General features: G+C 25.1%; 1 protein-coding gene across 3 annotated transcripts in view; it reads left to right on the forward strand.

Moving 5' to 3' along the window:
- The window catches only part of LOC107065319 (beta-1,4-N-acetylgalactosaminyltransferase bre-4), a 94,498-nt gene that overhangs the window by 59,940 nt on the left and 14,285 nt on the right, over positions 1 to 20,273 (forward strand). For all 3 annotated transcript variants that reach the window (XM_089172817.1, XM_089172815.1, XM_089172816.1), the window contains 3 exons: positions 867 to 2,252; positions 17,367 to 17,725; positions 19,251 to 19,487. In XM_089172817.1, coding sequence (XP_089028943.1) covers positions 2,095 to 2,252; positions 17,367 to 17,725; positions 19,251 to 19,487 — 754 coding nt within the window. In that variant the 5' untranslated portion in view covers positions 867 to 2,094. The remainder of the gene's footprint in view (positions 1 to 866; positions 2,253 to 17,366; positions 17,726 to 19,250; positions 19,488 to 20,273) is intronic.

Genomic DNA, 20,273 nt, shown 5'->3' on the forward strand with positions numbered 1-20,273 from the left:
TATCCAGAAACGTTTTGGAATTATACGTAAATGTTTAACACAAAAAAAAAAAAAAAGAAGAAGAAGAAAAGAAAGTAAAAAGTATTTTAATTAATAAAAGTATTTTAAAATTTGATTATACTTAGCATAAAAATACTTTTTGTTAAATAATTATTCGTATTAGAAATAAAATAATAACGTTAACACTTTAATGGTCGCATGTGTACGCAGTCAAACGTCGATAATATTTTTGAAGAATTAATTTAAAAAAAAAAAAAAAACTTTATTGTAATTCAAGAAAAAATTAACATAAAACAAAAAACAACAATTTAACAACAACAAAATTAATTTTCATATATGAAGTTATAAATAAAATCTAACGGCCAATGTTATGACTATCACAAACACACACACACACACACATGTTATATGAGCGGCCATATTAAAGTGTTCGTAATTATTAACACTTAAATTTCATTTTTTTTATTTTAAATTATTTTTGGTTTTTTTAATATATTTATTTTTTTAATTAAATTTAATTAAATTTAATTAAATTTAATTTAAAATTAATTTAATTAATTTTTAATTTAATTTATTTTTTAATATATTTATTTATTTAATTAAATTTAATTAAATTTAATTTAAAATCAATTTAATTAATTTTTAATTTAATTTATTTTTTAATATATTTATATTTTTAATTAAATTTAATTAAATTTAATTTAAAATCAATTTAATTAATTTTTAATTTAATTTATTTTTTAATATATTTATTTTTTAATTTTTAATTAAATTTAATTTAAAATTAAATTACTAATAAAATATATGTGTATATATAAACAAATTACTAATCGTTGTTTTTCTTTTTGTTTTTCGTTTGTTAACAGGACACAGTCATCGTCTAATCGATCGAGAAAAAAATAAGAAAAAGTAGGAAGTAATAGAAAGACAGAGAAGAAACCAAAAAAAGAAAAAAAAAAAACACAAAAAAGAGAAGAAAAAGAGAGAAAAAGTGTGAGACAATTTGAGCAACGAAGGTGATGCTCCAAGTGAGCGGATATAACGAGCCCTGGGTGGCCCTTTCTTCTTCTTCTTCTTCCTCCTCCTCCTCCTCCTCCCTTTCTTCTTCCTTTTCATTCTTTTCATCTTCCTTCTATTCTTCTTATTCTTCTTCTATTTCTTTACCTGTTATCTCGGAACATTGTCGAAGAAAAACCATATTTATCATCGTTGGATCGTCTAATCTAAACGAAAAAGAAAAAGGAATAATATTAAAGTCATCCTTGACGTCATCGAGAAAAAAGAAGAGAACGAAAAAGAGGTTAGGTTTGAATAACTGTACGAGGGTAAGTGAAGATAAAAGGAGAAGAAGAAGAGTGTCAGGTCAAAAATGGCATTCCTGTTGTTGTCGTCGTTGTCATAGGTGTTATCGAGAAAAAAGATAAGAAAAAAAAACAAAAAGGTTAAGTTCTCTAAATAGGTAAAAGAAAAAGAAAAAGGTGGACTAAAGAGAATAAGAAGAAGAAAAGAAAAAAAAATATCAAGAAGAAGAAGAAGAAGAAGAAGATAAATGCCAGGTCAAAAAATGGCGCTGTTGTTGTCCTAGGCGCCATCGAGAACAAAGAAAAAACGTAGAAGAGGTTAGGATCAAATAATTGATAAGAAAAAAAAAACAAGAAAATATAAAAGAAGAAAAGTAAGAAGAGATATTAGGATTAAATAGTTGATTAAAAAAAAAAAAAAGAAAGAAAAAGCAGGTAAAAAATAATAAAAGAAGTAGGCAAAGTATCAAGAAGAAAAACGGCAGATACCAAAATGGCGCTGTTGTCGTCGTAGGAGGCGCTGATGTCGTTGTAGGCGCCATTGTGAAACAAGAATTGTAACGAAGTAAGAAGTTAGAATCGAATATAGTGTTGGAAAAATAAAAAATAAAACAAGAGAGAATAAAATTATAAAAATAAGGATAAATCAGAAGAAAATAAAAAACAAAAGTATTAAGAAGAAGAGATAAAAGGAGAAGAAAAAAACAAACAAACAAACAAAAGAGTGCCAGGTCAAAATGGCGCTCTTGTCATAAGTGGTGATAGGAGGGAGTTATGGTGGTTCGCACATGCAATGACTGTGGCCACAGCAGCCGTGGCAGTGTGGCATCGTGCCAACCTCTACAAGGCAATGGCTTGTGTCGTCCTAGCGCTCATTGCCGTTCAGTATCTTCTCAGTGGGGTACTGGATCGTCGATCAATCGAGACTATTTTCACCATTAATGCTACAAGGTTTGATCATTATTTTACTTATAATTATACACCCCACCCCCTCCCCCTTTTAGCCCTCTTTTTTATTTTTTTATTTTTTTTTTTTTTTACTTCTTACTTTAAAATGTATTTTAATATCATCAAGTTATTATCTTTTTTTTATTCACGAGATTATTTGTAAATGATTTGAAAGATTAATTTAACATTAATTTAACATCAAGTAGTTTATTGAAATTGAGAATTGCCAAATGTGAGTAGGGTTTTTTTTGGAATTCCAAATTTTGATGATATATGATAGATATTTATTGTTTATTTTATTTTGTAATCCTTTTTTTGTAGACCCAAATGTGATAGTTGAAGATAATTATTTAACAATCTTTTGAAAACGTTTAGGTTTAGGTTTTGTTTTGTTAGAATTCAAAATTCTGATGAAATATAATACATCTTTTTTTTATGCTATTTTGTAATATTTATTTTAGACCCAAACTTAATATTTTCAGATATGTTTCAAAAATCTTTTGAAAGCGTTTAGGTTTAGGTTTTGTTTTGATAAAATTCAAAACTCTGATGACATATAATAGATCACATTTTTTTTAATTTTATTTTGTAATATTTATTTTAGACCCAAACTTAATATTTTCAGATATTTTTCAAAAATCCTTTGAAAGCGTTTAGAATGATACGTTGCATTTTAAAAGTGGAATACAAAAACGATGAACATAACGCAACACCTTTATTGATCGTTCGTGATAAAAATTGACGCTTGCTTAGTATGATAAGAAAAAAAAAAAAAAAAAAAAGAAACAAGTCTACTTTATGTTTAACATTTTTTTTTTTTTTTTTTTTAAATGAATTTCGTCAAATTAAATTTATGTATGAAATCATACAAAATTGATCGTAACATTCTGCATAATTTGACTCTTTCTGATCTTTCCATTGAATAAATAACTCATAGAACTAACTAACAAAACTATTCATGTTTTTCATTTAGAATATTTTTCCTCAATATTTCATAATCATCATACTTAATGCATATTAGATAGGCTTGTCATGCAACAAGCATGTCGAAATTCTTACGTTAGAATTTTCAAAATATAAATTATCTTTTTTTTTTTTTTTAGAATCTGACGTGTATTTTGTTCATATGAATACCTAAGTAAAAAAAAAAAAAAAAAAGAATAGGTCGCGCGTTTAACTTTTGTGTAATTTCTATGAAAAGACCCTATGACACATTAACCCAGTTTTATTATATCCTAAAATAAGTATAAACGATCTTTAAATAGTTGAACACGTTTTGAAACATGTATTTGTATGAACAGTAAAAAATAAAAATCATTACACAAAATAATTTTCAAATTGATTAAGTAATTTAGATATTCGAATGATTAATTAGAAAATTTGGAAAGTAACAAAAACAAAAACATATATGGGGTATTATGTATCAAATCAAACTAACACATACACATGTATACATACATACATACAGACATACATAGATACACATGAGTATTATATTATTCCTATGGGAATAATCAAGTTGCTAGAGAGTTACGCTTAACATGAAAGCAATCGAGTGTGATTAGGGGATTTTCCATGAGACCGATTCGCCTTCCTTTGAACATCACAGACCGCCGTGAAATCTCATTATTCGGCTAGTAACGAACCCGAAGTAGGCTGCTTGGCTTCGATGACACAACCTTCAAAACCTATACTATCAAGATAGGAGGTTACTTATATATCTATACAACAGTAGAGATATTTATCATCGAGAACACGTAACCAATAAAAAAGCTATACTTTTTCAATGTATTTGAAAATTGATGATAATAAGAATATATATATATAGTAGTCCAATTTCCGGTATCAGATAAATAGGAAATAATCAGATCGGAATAATCAGATTGATAGTTATCGATTAATTTATTCGTATCTGTATTAGAATCTTTTTTTTTCTTCAATTTCCTGTTGTTCAAACATCATTTTTTTTTCTTTATTTGTTTAAATCTAAAATTTTGATCTATTAATAATGGTGTTTAAAAATCGTGATTTTATTGAAAAATAATAAGAGATTATTTATCATTTTTATATATATATATATATATCAATGGTAATTATATAAAATTTTAACCATATCACTTTTATGTGATAATTATAATCTATAATATTAGAATATTCAGAATCAAAGTAGAACAGGGAATATGGAAGATGGAGAACAGAAGGGATACCAAAATATCTGCAAGACAAAAGTAAAGGGAAAAAAATTGAAATTGATATAATATTAGGATATTATATAATTTATATAATATAATTTATATAATAAATATTATATATAATAATATTATAGTGATTATATTATTATTATTAAAATAATAAAATAAATAATATAATATAATATAATATATATTGTATAATATTTATTATTATTTATTATTATTAATTTTTTTATTATAAAATTTATTTGCAAAATTAAGTAATTAAATTATTTAATTATAATATAACTTATATTATTATATAATATATATGTTATAGATTATATTATTATTTTATTATATTATTTATTTTTTTATTATAAAATTTATTTACAAAATTAAATAATTAAATTATTTATATTATTAATATAACTTGTATTACTATATATTTTTAATTATATGTGTTATATTATTATATATATATTACAATATTATAAAATGTATAGTATTAATTTAATATATAATATATAATTATATAATAAACATTAAAATACAAATAATTATAACAAATTATTATTCCTATAAATATAGTATACCAGATACATTAAAAAAAACAAACAAATAATACAAAAAAAATATATTAAATACTAATATTATAGTAATAATTTAAAAAAAAATTGAACAAACTATTCAAACATTACTACTCGTTTCAAATATACGTAGGATGAAATTTCATAAAATTCACACTTATCATTCTTACTGATAGTATTTTTTCATACGTAATAATTTTTGTTTATTTACCTAGCCTTTACCGTATATACACAGATGTTCTTTTCATACGCATTTAAATTCCATGACTATTCGAGAAAAATTATGATAATAATATTAACAATCAATTCTGAGTAATTCGCATTTAAACTAAACAGTACTTTTAACAGGATTCTCTTTGATCAATACAAATCTTACTTTGACATTCTCGCGATAAACGAATAATACCATAAAAAAAAATTTTTTAAATAAAAAAATAAAAAAATAAAATATAAAAGAGAAAGAGAAAGAGAAAGAGAAAGAGTTATGCGAACGAATTAACGATAAATTGATTTAATATGACGTGCACGACGATTCGAACGTGCTTAGTATTATAATGACATTCCAATTGCGACGTTCGAGAAATTACGAGGAACGTCATTTGTCTCTATGTTTGGCAGATGAACGAACGAATGAACGAACGAATGAACAGACAGACAGACAGACAGACAGATAGATAAATAGAGAGAATGAGATAGAAACCAAAATGGAATATATATCATGAGAAATATGAATGAATGCATTCAAATATGAATTAATACGGTAAATCTACCTATTCGTACGTCTATATATTGTATGTATGTGTGTATATATATGTATATAGATATATGATGCTTTATTCAGGAATATTCAATTAGTTTTGTTTTTTTTTAACTTTCCTCGGATTGATTGCGAAACGTGCGAAATTATAGAATAAACGTGATAACGCAATTCCATTTCAATTCGTATTATATCGATGACAACACGTTCGATATTTATCTGTGTATTTTCTTATTTTTTTTATTTTTTTTATTTTTTTATTTTTATCTATAATAGATAGACTTATATTTTATGGGTAAACGAATTAGATAGAATAATAAAATTGTCATTTTGAATGAAACTTTATTATAGATAGACTTTTGTTTTGTTTTGTGTATGTGTGTGTGTGTGTGTGTTTTTTTTTCTTTATTTGAAATTTTATTTGCAACTTGATGGTACACACCCTTAATTTAATTGTAAATTAGTTATTTTTGTTGTTGTTAATTGTTTTATCTTTTATATAGAAAAAAAAATATATTATATTTAAAATAATATTTAAATAATAATTTATTAAATTATTTTTAATTATTTATTTTATTTTATATTTAGTTATTTATTATTTATATAATTTAATAATTTTATTATTTATTATTCATACAATTTAATAATTTAATTGTTTATTTTATTATTTATTTTATTTAATATTTAATTATTTATTACTTATATAATTTAATAATTTAATTATTTATTTTATTATTTATTTTATCATGTATTATATTTAAATATTAATATTTATTAAATATTACTAAATAAAATAAAAATTATTATTTAAATTATTTACAATAAAAAATTATTTATAAAATCAATTTGATTAATGAATTATTCACAGAGAAAATATCGATTAATAATAATAATAATAATGAATAATAAAGAGACAAAATGAATGTTAAAACCTAATATTATTGTAAGATGAATGAAAATAGTGTGTCAGGTGCATTAGGTATTTCTTTTTCTATTTTTTTCTTTTTTCTTTTTTTTTTTTTTTATTATTCTTCTACGAGAAAACGAGGAAATGCATAATTGCAAAATTTAAAAAGCACCATAATATATTCCTATCGATTTTATTTTCTCTCTTACTCTTTCTCTCTCTCTCCCTCTCTCTTTATATATATATCAGAGAAAATTAATATCGATCTACTACGTGAATGTTTAATGAATATAAAATGGGGAAAAAGAAAAAAGTAAAAGAAAAAAAAAGTAAAGCTAACTCATTTCTATTCGAAAATATAAATTTCATTAGTGGTCATAGTTTATTATGATTGAATCAACATAAAAAAAAAAAAAGAAGAAATTGAACTCTTTCTGTTTCTTATAATTTTTTTTTTTTTTTTTTTTTTTTTTGGTTAAATTTTTCCTCGTGAAAATATTAACACATTCGTGACCGGCACATTTTTTCCTTTTTTTTTTTTTTTATATACTGAGTACCTATCGGCAAAAATAATGAATTATTTAAATTTATATTTAAATAATAAAATATAATATAATATAATATAATAAAATAAAATATAATTATTTAAATATTATATTGAAATAATGAAATATAAATTTAATAAATATATATAATATTTATATATAAATATATAAATATAAATTTAGTTTAATTCAATTTTTAAAATTTAAAATTACGTGAACTACGTCAGTGATCGCGAATGTGTTAATTGTGCCCATAATTATGAAAGTGATCTAAGTCATAATTAACAAAAAAATGACCTTATTAATTATTTTGCATCACATTAGTTTTAAACTAAATAAATTCAATATAATTTTCACGATATTATCAAAAATGAGTCGTTAGATAATGTTTGTTTTTTTGCAATATTACATAGAATTCATATCTTAATATATATAAATTACTTGTCACTTTGTTTGTCCGCAATGGACTCTTAAACTACTGAATCGATTTTAATCAAATTGTGCACACTGTGTGCAGTTTTATTCAACTTGAAAGATAGGATAGTTTATATTTCAATTGATAATCAAATTATTTGTTTATTAATTAATTAGACTCATGATTATTTCTGTTAGTTCGATAAGATTCTAACAGATGGCGGTATAAGGTAATTCGTTGATTTAAAGACGTGTATATCGGATTGATTGTGAGCCCTTTAAAATGAGCTTTTAAATATTTGACCAATGCAAAACAACGGAAAAGAATGGGGAAAATTCTTGGTTTGGAAAAAAGAAAATAGAAAAAAAAAAAACAAAAAAAGAACAGAAAAGAATATAGTAAAAAAAAAAAAACTAAAATATAAAAGTGTAAGAGGAATATAAGAAAGGAATTTGAAGGAAATCGCAACAAAAAAAAAACTAACTTCACAGTATGAGAATTCAATGAAAGTTTAAGCATTGTTAAAGCCAACCGACTTTGTAAACAGGCAATCTACTCGGCCACTAACGAAATAATGAGATCAGGTACACACACACACAAACACACACACAACCACACACATATATATATATACATATACACACATAGAACGTCTTCGTAGATACATAGACACAGGTAGACATGACGAGAATACACGTTTGAATAAAGCATGGATTTTCCACGGAAATTTTCCCTTCATTACGAGCAAAGTTTGCAGGTAGAAAGAAGAAGAAGAAGAAAAAGAAGAAGAAGAAGAAGGATAAAAAATATGAAGAATGATGACAATGAATTGACGATGAAATTTAATAAAAGTATTAAAAAAAAAACAAGATAAGAAATGTATGACGAAAATTAACGAGAAACGATCATAATCGAATAAATCAACGTAATTCGCAATATAACGTGAATTTATTATTATTTATTGGTTTAATGGTAATTTATTGATTTTTTTATATATATATATATATGTATGTATGTATGTATATAATAAAAATCAATATTTTAAACACAGTGAGAGATAATCGGTATTATTTATAATTAAATCATTTATATCTGAAGTTGTTTTCATACTTTTCATGATTCGTTCGAATTGGTTATTCAATTAATTAATTATCAAATTAATTTTATTTTTATGGATATGAAATGTTTCTTAATAATAATAATTCAGATTGTGTAGAATTATTCGATAAATAATAATAATATAATATAAAAAAATAATATATAAATATATATTATAAATATTATTATTATTATTATTATTATTTTATTATATATTATATTATATATTATTAAATATTATAATAATATATATATAATATATTTTATATATTATAATATAATATATATAAAATAATATATATATATTATATTAATAATTATATATTAATTATATTATATAATAAATTATTATATATTATAATATATTTGTATATATTATATAATTATATAATTATATTAAATATTATAATATATATATTGAAAATACTTACATAAATTTATTCGATTAACTTAGCATAAAAAAAAAATTTAAAAAAAAAATAAAAAAAAAAAAATACTAATTCGTTCACGATCGAAATAAATTTGTTATTTATTTGTTTAAATGATAAGTCATTCTTTCTCTCTCTCTCTCTCTCTCTCTCTCTCTCTCTCTTTCTCTCTCTTTCTTTCTTCCTCTTTTTCTCACTATTTTTCACCTCTCCTTTTTCTTTCTTTTTCATTCTCATTCAACCGAATCATAGTAGCTTTATTTAGTAGCAAAAGAAGACAGCTGGTAAGTGTCAAGATGAATCACACTTGCGTTTTCCTGGTACAAGTTCTTAGTAGAGAACATTATATCTAGAGATAAATTATAAACTTGGCACGATGCCTTCAAGATTTTAATCTAACATCTTCCTCTCTTCGCTACTTTATATTATATTATATTTACAATAAACTATTCATTGAAAAAATAAAAAAAAATATTAAAAAAAAAAATAGCAAACGTGCATAGTAATTAATTAATCAAACGAAAAACACAATGTTCCAAAAATTCGATTAACTTTATGATCAAGTAATATCATACAAACGAATGACATCAATCATATTTTTATCTTTATAATAATAATAATAATAATAATAATAATGAAATTACTTAAATAAGTAACAATTTATTAAATTAGGTAGGGGCTAGGTGGGGATAAAAAAGAAATGGTTTGGTTTTTTTGTTCTTTTTTTTGAATGATTCGTATTCAAGCTCGATGAAAAATGTGTTTACTTTTCATATAGATTTTATTCGTCAGCAAAATTTGTTTAATTAAACATTTCTTCTTTCTCTCCTCCTTTTTATTTCTTTTTTTGTTTGTTTGTTTTTTTTTTTTTTTTTTAAGAGAGAAAAAAAGAGTAGTATAATAGCCAGAACGCGTAAGAATTTTTCATTTATAAGAAACTCAGGAGAATAACGAATAAGTAGCAGGTAAAATTTACAGTAGTAGTAGTAATAGTAGTAGTAAAATAGTAGTAGTAGTAGTAGTCGTAGTAGTAGTAGTAGTAGTAGTATAAGGATCCATAACTCTGTAAATTTAAATGCTCGAAAGCTTTAAAGCGTAGCTTTTTTTTTCTTTTTCTTTCTTTCTCTCTTTCTTTCTGTTCCGTGGTTGGGTGGAGGTAACCCTCGAGAGAGATGTTTGAAAACGAGTGGAGAATTTTCTCGAGAAAATTTCGCGATTTTCTACGGAAATGTTGAAAACTCTATTATATATACTGTATATGTACGTATACAAATATATATATATATATATATATATATATATATATATATATATGTAGGTAAAACCTTGCACGACTACTTCTAAACTATATCGGATTTAGTTGTACCATTTTGTTATTTTATTTCATCGTCAGAAGGATAGACACAGGTTTGCGAAAAACGTGACTTTCCATAGAAATCTTCTCTTTAAATCGTTTATTTCTTTCCCTTTCTATTTCCATTTGATAAAAATAGAACGTAGAATCCCATTTTTGGCTAAGAGCCCGTATAAATTCGAAGAAGAATACATTTCTAATTTATTTTTCCTTATCTGTTTCAAGCTTATAAGCTTTACCTCTCTAACAAATAGACATATATATATATATATATTATTTTGATAATATCTATCCTACATACATATATATATACGTATCTATATTCCTATATTAATTTATATATCTTAACAAATTTATTAGAATTATTTTATTATATTTTATGTTAAATTAGGTATAAGGAAAAATATAAGAGTTGTATAATTAAAATTTAAATTCTATACAAATTGATTAATAATTTAAATATTATATTATATTTGTTTATATATATATAATATATAATTTTCTTATATAAATATATAAAATATAATATTTTAATATAATAATTTTACTATATAATTTTAAATATATAATTTTTTAATATAAAATAATATATAATATCTTAGAATATAATTTAAATATATAATATTTAATAAAATATATAATATTTATAATATTATATATTTATATTATATTTTTTTTATATTATTACATTATTTATATATATATATATATATATATATATATATATATATATATATATATATATATATATTTTTTTTTATTTTATTTTATTTATCTATTTTAACAAATTAATTAAAATTAAATATATTTTATATTAAATTATATACAAGAAAAAAAACAAAAGTTTAATGATTAAAACATTAAACTCTCCATACAAATTGATTAATCACTTAATATGTGTTTGTTTAGAAATACATTAGCCATTTATCTCTCTCTCTATATATATATATTAATTTACATAGTATACAAATATATTCTCTCCAACATTACATACATATAGATACGTTTATCTATTGGACAGTCAAGTTTGAACAAGACATAGAGAAGTGGAGTGTATATAGTAAATAGGAAAAGAGAAAGAGAGAGAGAGAGAGTCAGTGAGTGAGTGAGTGAGTTAACGCGTTTCAAGGAACACATTGAATGTTTCCCTGAAAGCAGCAACGTAGGGTTTGCAAGTGGAATCGGATACATGCTACGTGATTGCCGTCCTTGCATGTTCAATTTGCATGCATATGCATATGCGAATACGAAACCATTGCATTGGTGTTCCTACGGATCATCTGTCTACTGTCCACAGTTACACAGAAAATAAGAGTACTTACCTTACCTATCGATGTATACTTTTCGATAAGGTCTCTCTTAACAATAGGATGCATACTTACAAAAGTATGAACGAAAAATAAAGGGATAATATATTAGGTCTATCGGAAAATTCTATCCGTTCAAACAAACACTCGTTCAATTTTTTACCTTTAGGGATAGGACATTTTTTGAAGTGAAAACTTCTTTAGAAGTGATCTAGAAATGATCTTGTGATTATTATTCTATTATAGATCTATTATAGATCTTAGATCTCTGATTCTAGAAGTGATCTTTAGAAGAATCTTTCAGTGATCTGAAAAGTAAATGCACGCAGTCGGTCAGGAAACGGAGCTATGAAACGGAGCTATGAAACGGAGCTATGAAACGGCTGCTATATTAAATAATGAGAGAAAAAGAGACAAACATATAGGATTGAGCCAGCGAGAGAATGAGACGGGAATATAGCTATACAGTTTTTTCCTATTCTCGGTCTCCTCTTTATACTATGCTTCGTAGTTATCACTCCTGGTTGTATATGTGTGCGTTTGTGTGCGACTGCATACTACAAAGCATACTTTTCAGAAAAAACCTCACTACTTTTCGGAAAAAACTTCACTACTTTTCAAAAAAAACCTCACTAGAGAAGTGTTTATTTACCATGCACTTTTTAGTTACCAGAAGCAACTCGTCTCATTTCTTTGAATTGAGAACTTGCTTACTGTGTAATATGTTATCTGTTTATATATGTTATCAATAAAACGTATAATAATTTTTGAATGTGATAACAACAATATAATAATAATAATATAACAAATAAACCCTACAATTATTCTACTCCTGATATTCTGCAGTCGTCTTCTCATTCTCTCTAAACTTAGTTTTTCGAAGGTTTCACTTCTAGCACGTGTGATCTGCCTACATGATATTTTTTTTTTTTTTCTAATGAGACATACAAATTGTTATCACGTTGATAATAAATGTGATAAAAATAATTATAAATAAAGCTCATTTAAAACTTATATAAAAATTCACGCATTTATTTCAATTAATGCAATTAGTTCAGATAATTTGCATTGTTTCAGATAATGCAGTCATTTTTTTTGAAAATATTAATTTTTTAGATGAATATTTTTATATAATTCTTTTTATAAGAATTTTACAGTCTCTCTTCTTCTCTAGTTTTCTGTTTATATGTGTGTGTATATATATATATATAATATGTTATATGTATGTTTCTCTTATATAGTATAGATACAAAGTTAGGTACAAGAGGTCTGACGAGAGAAGTTTGATAATATTCACCGAAACATTTTCCTACGTTGCATATTCATGGGAGGTTAAGTTATAAATTTACAAGTGAAACACACCCACTCACTCACTCACTCACTCACTCATTCACATTCTATCTATGTATCTCTCACTCCCTCTCTCTATTTTGTTTTAACCCTTTGTACAGTTAGTATGATTCGATTTATCATCGTTTGATTTTTCAAGTATCAAATTTTTATCTTCTTAAGTAAAATCTTAATATACAATATATAAATTACGTGTCACGTTGTTTGTCCACAATGGACTCCTAAATTACTGAACGGATTTTAATCAAATTTTTTTTGATATTTATCATTTACAAGCTATTTATTAACAATTATTTATTTATTAATAAAATATAACCTTTTTCCATGGAACAAAATCCAAAATAACAATAAAAATATATTGATTATTTCTGTATTTTATTTTTTTTTCTAATTTTTTTGGGGCCCTTTTTTTGTCTTCAAAATGCTTGCTGCTGAAGCTCGCTTCAAAACGTTTTGCATATCTTTGATAAATATATCTTTCATTATTCTTTTTACAAATATAATAATATAATAATCAATATATTTCATTGATTATTGCAAAATTCTAAGATATAGTAATGGGTTGAACGGTTGATGGGTTGAAAAGTAAAGATTGAAGTAATGGTTGAAATAATAAATAATACAAACTAGGTATGAGTGGTGGGTGAGTGGGTGGTAGTTGTGGGAAATGAAAAATGTTGATAAAAAAAATATTTGAAGAAGATTGTGTAACGAGTGAAAAAGGTAAAAGAAGAGAAAGGAGAATAGGAGAGAAAGGAGGGGTGGCGTGGGGTGTGGGGGTGGGTGTGAGGGAGAGGGAGGAGGGTTGAAAATAGGAAAAGCTCTCGATTCAATATCCGTAGTAATATTTCTTTTTCTACGTTGACAGGGCTCGGTAAGCGTAGTTTATATCTTGAACGTGACCGTTCACTATTCTTTTTCCTAGTAGTGTCCTTCCAATCAAACTGTCCTTTATCGCGATGGGTTCAAGCGTGAAAAAGACGAGTCTCTCGTACGAGGGTACACCGTGATTTCTTTTGAAACATATATATATATATATATATAAACGTGGATACATACTTGTATATATACGTACGTGTACATGGTACATGTATACACAGGACAAAATAAAAAGAAAAAAAAAGAGAAAAAGAATTCTTAAGGTGTATTGGCAAGTAAAAGGGAAAAGTGTAAGATGCTTGCTTCACTGGATACCCGGAAATTGCCATTGCAACAACCAACAGGGAAAAAATGAAAGAAAGAAATGGAAGATATCCTAAATGTAGAAAAATAAATGATAAAAAGTAATTTGGTTAAAATCTAAAAAGGTGTAAAGAAAAATCTTAAACTTTGCAACCAACAAAATTCAAAACTTTTGTTCGAGAAAAAAGAGAAAAATTAATTTAGAAAAAGAAAAATATATGAGAAAGAGAGAGAGAGGTGTACTCTTACAATTTGTTGTTGTTCTTTTTTTTTTTTTTATTAAAATAAATACAAAACAATTTTAGATATATTCTATATAGTTAAAATCTAAATAATGAAAAATAAAAGAACAATTATGTATTAAACATAAAATTCTATTTCTTGCAACAAAAATAATTTTCGATAATATATTTGTTTATACCTTAAGGAGAACACGCGTTATATGATTAAACTAACACACTATAACATTTATGATTAATTAATTCTACAGATCATTTTATAATATGACACCAATTTGAATCGACTTCTTGACTATTCGAACTCGTCCACGTTCCAATAAGCGTATCCGCAATTTTTACCGTTATGCAACTGACTGCAACCAACCGACGATTATAGCAGGAATTTTTTCATCCTAGATACAGTCTTACCATACTACATTACATTGCATAAACATATATGTATATATACACACACACACACACTCACACATATTTACACACAATATCGCATAATACATACGGCACCACCGCAACGTCATTAATATCATAAGAAGAATTAAAAAAAAAAAAAAAAAAAAGGAATGTAACGGTGCCAAGAAGAAAAAGAAGACGTCATTTTGAACTGCATACATATCAATGTGTGATCTTCATGATCAAGACTGTATAAATCCTGCGACCAATTTTCCCTGACTTATTTTCTTGGGTTCTAAGCAATTATCAGAATACTGCATCGTCAGCTCGTAAGAAAACCAGACAGAGAAAGAGAGAGAGAGAGAGAGAGAAAATGAAAGAGATGCTGAGTGGTTGAAAGATGAAAGAACGGGGTGGGATGAGAGGAAAGGAAAGCACAAATCCGAGAACTTTGATTCCTTTAATTCTCTTTTTATTTTTTTTTTTATTTTTTCTTTTTTATTCCTTTCTCTATTCCTGAAGATTACCGTTGCTATCTATCAATAAAAAAAAAAAAAAAAAGAAAAAAAAATACAGCTCGTTAAGGACACCCTTGAAACTCGTCTTTCTATAAATAATAAATGATTTATTAAAAAAAAAAAAAAAAAAAAAAAAAAGAAAAGAAAAGAAAAAACAACAACATTGTTTCAATAATAATATTTAATATTACAATAATAAACCTTGCAAAAAGTATTATAATTAATTGATTCGATTCTTGGTATAAGAGAGAAGGAAAGAAAGATAAGAAAATACAAAGAAAAATAAGTATTACGTGTTTCTTACTAAACACGATAATTAAATTCCATATCCTTGTGGAATTGTTTTACAAAAATAATAATAATAATAATAATAAAAAAAGATGTGAAAAAAAAATAAAATAAAAATTCCTCGTAGTTAGAAGTTTATTCTCAAGTAAGGTATAATCCAAATGATTTGCTTAGACCAATAACACAGTGGTAGGTTATAGCATTAAGCTAACTGTTAAATGCTCGATCGAGTTTCTAATCGTCAAACACAACCTTTCACATATACGTGTGTGTATATATATTTATGTGTGTATGTGTATAAACGCACGATTAGGAAATGGTGCATAGTCAGTTACGAGAGAGATATAGTAATGGTTCACATGCACATTTCACACATGTGGTTGATCCACCCCCTGCACAGGGGTTACCTGTCGAAGGATAATTAGGTTCTAAGGGATAGTTCGATGCACCGTTAGATTTGGTATTAACCATCGATCGATATCATCTCTCTCTCTCTCTCTCTCTTTCATGCTCCTTGTCTATTTAACCTCTGTGTGTACTATTACTATCTTTCTCTCTCTCTCTCTCTCTCTCTCTCTCTTACATATACCTACACTCACCTCAGTCACTCATTCTCAGTATCTGGAATCACGTTCAAGGCGAGAACTTGATGGTCTTCCTTCGTCTACTGTGCTATTAGTATCTACTCTGTACAATCTAATTACGTTATAGCTATCAAGGTAGAGGTATTGTAGAATATCTTTCATGTGGTATACATATATATGATGTATATTATTCCTATTAGTTTGGTAATCTTAATCAGATCGGTGATACTATGTCTATTATTTTGTATATCAATTAATAGGGTAATGGAAATGTTCAATTAGTTTTATAGTTTAGTATTAGGTATTTATATATATATATAATTAGTTTTATAATTTTAATAATATATTTTCCTATATTAGTTTAACCATTGCTTTTTTTTTGTATCAATAAATATGAATAATAGGGTAATGGAAATATTAGATTATTTTTAAAGTTTAGTATTACATATTTATATATATATTCCTATATTAGTTTAACCATTGTTTTTAGTTTGTGTATTAATGAACATGGACTATAGGGTAATGGAAATGTTAGATTAGTTTTAAAGTTTAGTACTATCTATTTATATATACACATATATAATCCTATTAGTTTTACCATTATCTCTATTTTGTGTATCCACAAATATGAACAATAGGGTAATGGTTACATTAGATTAGTTTTAAAGTTTAGTACTATCTATTTATATATATATATATATATATATAATCCTATTAGTTTAACTGTTGTCTCTATTTTGTGTATCCATAAATATGAACAATGGGATATTATTTATTGAACTATTGAGATGACTTTTGAAGTTTCGCATATATTTGATACATTTCTATTAATTGAACCATTATACATTAACCCTAATACATTATCTCTTTTTTATATATTTTATTCAATAATTATAAACAATTTAATAAAAAAATGATAATATAAATACCAATTAAATCAATATTAAAATATTATTATTATTATTTATTTTACTTTATTTTGTTTATTTTTCAGGTATGCAGATCGAACGTATAGAAATCATCCACGTGGATTGATAATATACGGTCCAGCTACTGTCAAAAATATTTTCGGAAATAATAATAATAATGATAATATCAGTAACAACGATGTCTCATCATCAAAAATATTCGAATCAATTGGCAAAGGGAATACCAATGGAAGTGTTCTCACGAATAATAACAAAACTGAGACTCCTGTTGTTGATACCGATGCTGATAGCGTTGGAATATTTCCGACCAACAATAATAACAACAACGTCGTCATTGGTTTGCCTTCTGGAAGGCCTCAATATGCTTCGAATACCACGAATAACACGATGATGCAACAATGTCCATTGGTAGCACCAAATCTCGGTAAGATAAACTCTTAGTTCATTTACATAGAAATACATTTAACTTGTATTTGTAAAAGTCTATATATATATATATATAGATATAGATATAGATATAGATATAGATATATATGTGTGTTGTATCATTCAAATGGGAATTGGGTTACTTACAATGGTGAATTTTGAGATACATAAATAAGAATAATAATTTATATTAACTAATAATAATTTATAATAAATTTAATATAAATAATAATTATTTAAATTTTAATAATAATTTAATATAAATAATAATAATTTATTATAAATATAATTTATAACATATAATTATATAAAATAATATAATATTTTATATAATAATATAATAGATTTATATTATATATATATATATATATAATTTTGATTATTCTTACCATTATGTATAAAATATATTAATGAAAATATTAAAACAAACATATAAATAATCTGATTAACACAATTCACATACTGTAACACTACACACTGTATTCTAAGATTCTACCGTAATTTCAAGAACATATTTGATAGACGACAACAACAACAAAATAAATGATACTTACTGTAAAATTAATATTTTAAAGTTTGAATAACGTAATAATAATCATCATGAAATAAACAGCTGTTTTCCAAGAGAAAATATATCAGTCAACAGTTTGATCCAACCAGTTTTACACAGTTTTCTTTCTATTTTATCCCGAATCGTTTGTCTTTGCACTTTCTACCTAAGCTTGGGGAAAAAAAAAAGAAAAGAGAGAAAGAGAGAAAGACGAAGGGTGTAATGGTGGGGTGGTGATGGTGGTGTCTTACCTTTTCTATTACATCTTGCTACCGATTCGATCCTTCTTGTCTTTGATCTTGTCTATTTGCACGTTAGCAAAGCTCGTTAAACCGTACACCGAGGAAAACAAAGGATGAGAAGAAGAGTGGCGAATGTTTACCTCGGTTAATCGATAGACTTCTATCTTTTCTACTCGTTCTAAAATCCACCATTTTCTATCCTCCTCCTCTTCTTCTTCTTCTTCTTTTTTCCTTCAATTATCTTTCGTCTATATTTCTCTCATTTTATATATATTTTCTTTTTATTACATTTACTAGTTGTTAATCAAATATTTTCATTTTGGCAATATTTTAATACTGTATGAATATATCTATATATATATAGCGGACCCAACAGACGTTGTCCTGTACACTGACTTCAACCTATAAACTTGTCGTATAACAATTTATAAATAAAAAATTAATTAAATAAACAATTTAAATTGGACCGAAATTGTAAATCTAAACCATTCTCGAATCCACTTGAAGACACACACAAAATTTCATTAAAATCGGTCCAACCGTTTAGAAGGAGTTCAGTGACATACACGCGCACAGAAGAATTATACAAAAATACTATGTTGCACATTATTCATTGAACATATACATACATACAATCAGATACGTGTTTTACAAGTACATACTAAACAATATTCTCATATACATAAAAAAAAAAAACAATCTTAATCAATCATTTTTTTATTTCATTTCAGTTGGTCCAATTGCAGTTAGTAAAACACCACCAGAGATGTCAGTCATGGAAAAAACATTTACCGAGGTGAATCCAGGTGGTAAAGGATGTCCAAAAACTTGTATAGCCAGACACCGTGTAGCCATAATCATTCCTTTCCGTGATAGACCACAACATCTTCAAACTTTACTCTTCAACATTCATCCGATACTTTTGCGTCAACAAATCGATTATCAAATTTTTGTGGTTGAACAGGAAGGTGAGTTAATCATCTCTAATACGATAGATTACTTTAATAACTTATGTTACTTAATTTTTCTTTTTCTGTCTTTTTTTTTTTTTTTTTTTTATCTTGTAACATAGTATTTATTTATCTCTACGTTTATCGTAAATCAATATGTTTTCCCTCCGTCTCCTCCCCTCCCCTAGTCCCTCCTCCCCTCCCTCCCCTCTATTGTAGAATACAAGGTGTTTCATTAGATCCAATGGAATGAATTATTAACGATGTTATCGATAAAATACGTGTTGCCTATCCATTATATCTGATTTTCTGTTTACCTAACATGTGTGTGAATTAGTAAGAGCTTATCATACCATAAGCACATTATATGTATTATATAGTAAAGAGAAAAAGAGAGAAAGAGAGAGAGAGAGAGAGAGAGAGAGAGAGAGAGCTAATCAATAAATTATCTTCTGAATGATGGTTAAGAGAAAAGAATTGTAAAAAAACATAAGAAATAACGAAGTATTTAATATTAAATCTAACTCATTGAATATTTATTTGAGAAAAATTTCACGAAATAAAGTGAATAATGTTAGAATATTTATTGTCTTTAGTATGAACATACTGATTGATATAAAAAAATTTATATTTATATTTTATAATATATATATATATATATTAGTAGTATTATATATTTAATTAATATAATAAATATAATAAATATAATAAATATAATATATTAAAATATATTGGTATTATAATATATTTAGTATATATAGTATACTATTAGTAATATAGTATAAATATACTATTTATATAATA

The sequence above is a fragment of the Polistes dominula genome, unplaced genomic scaffold (genome assembly GCF_049000335.1).
Source record: "Polistes dominula isolate Pdom_NZ unplaced genomic scaffold, Pdom_raw_medaka contig_23, whole genome shotgun sequence".
NCBI classification, from domain to species: Eukaryota; Metazoa; Arthropoda; class Insecta; order Hymenoptera; family Vespidae; genus Polistes; species Polistes dominula.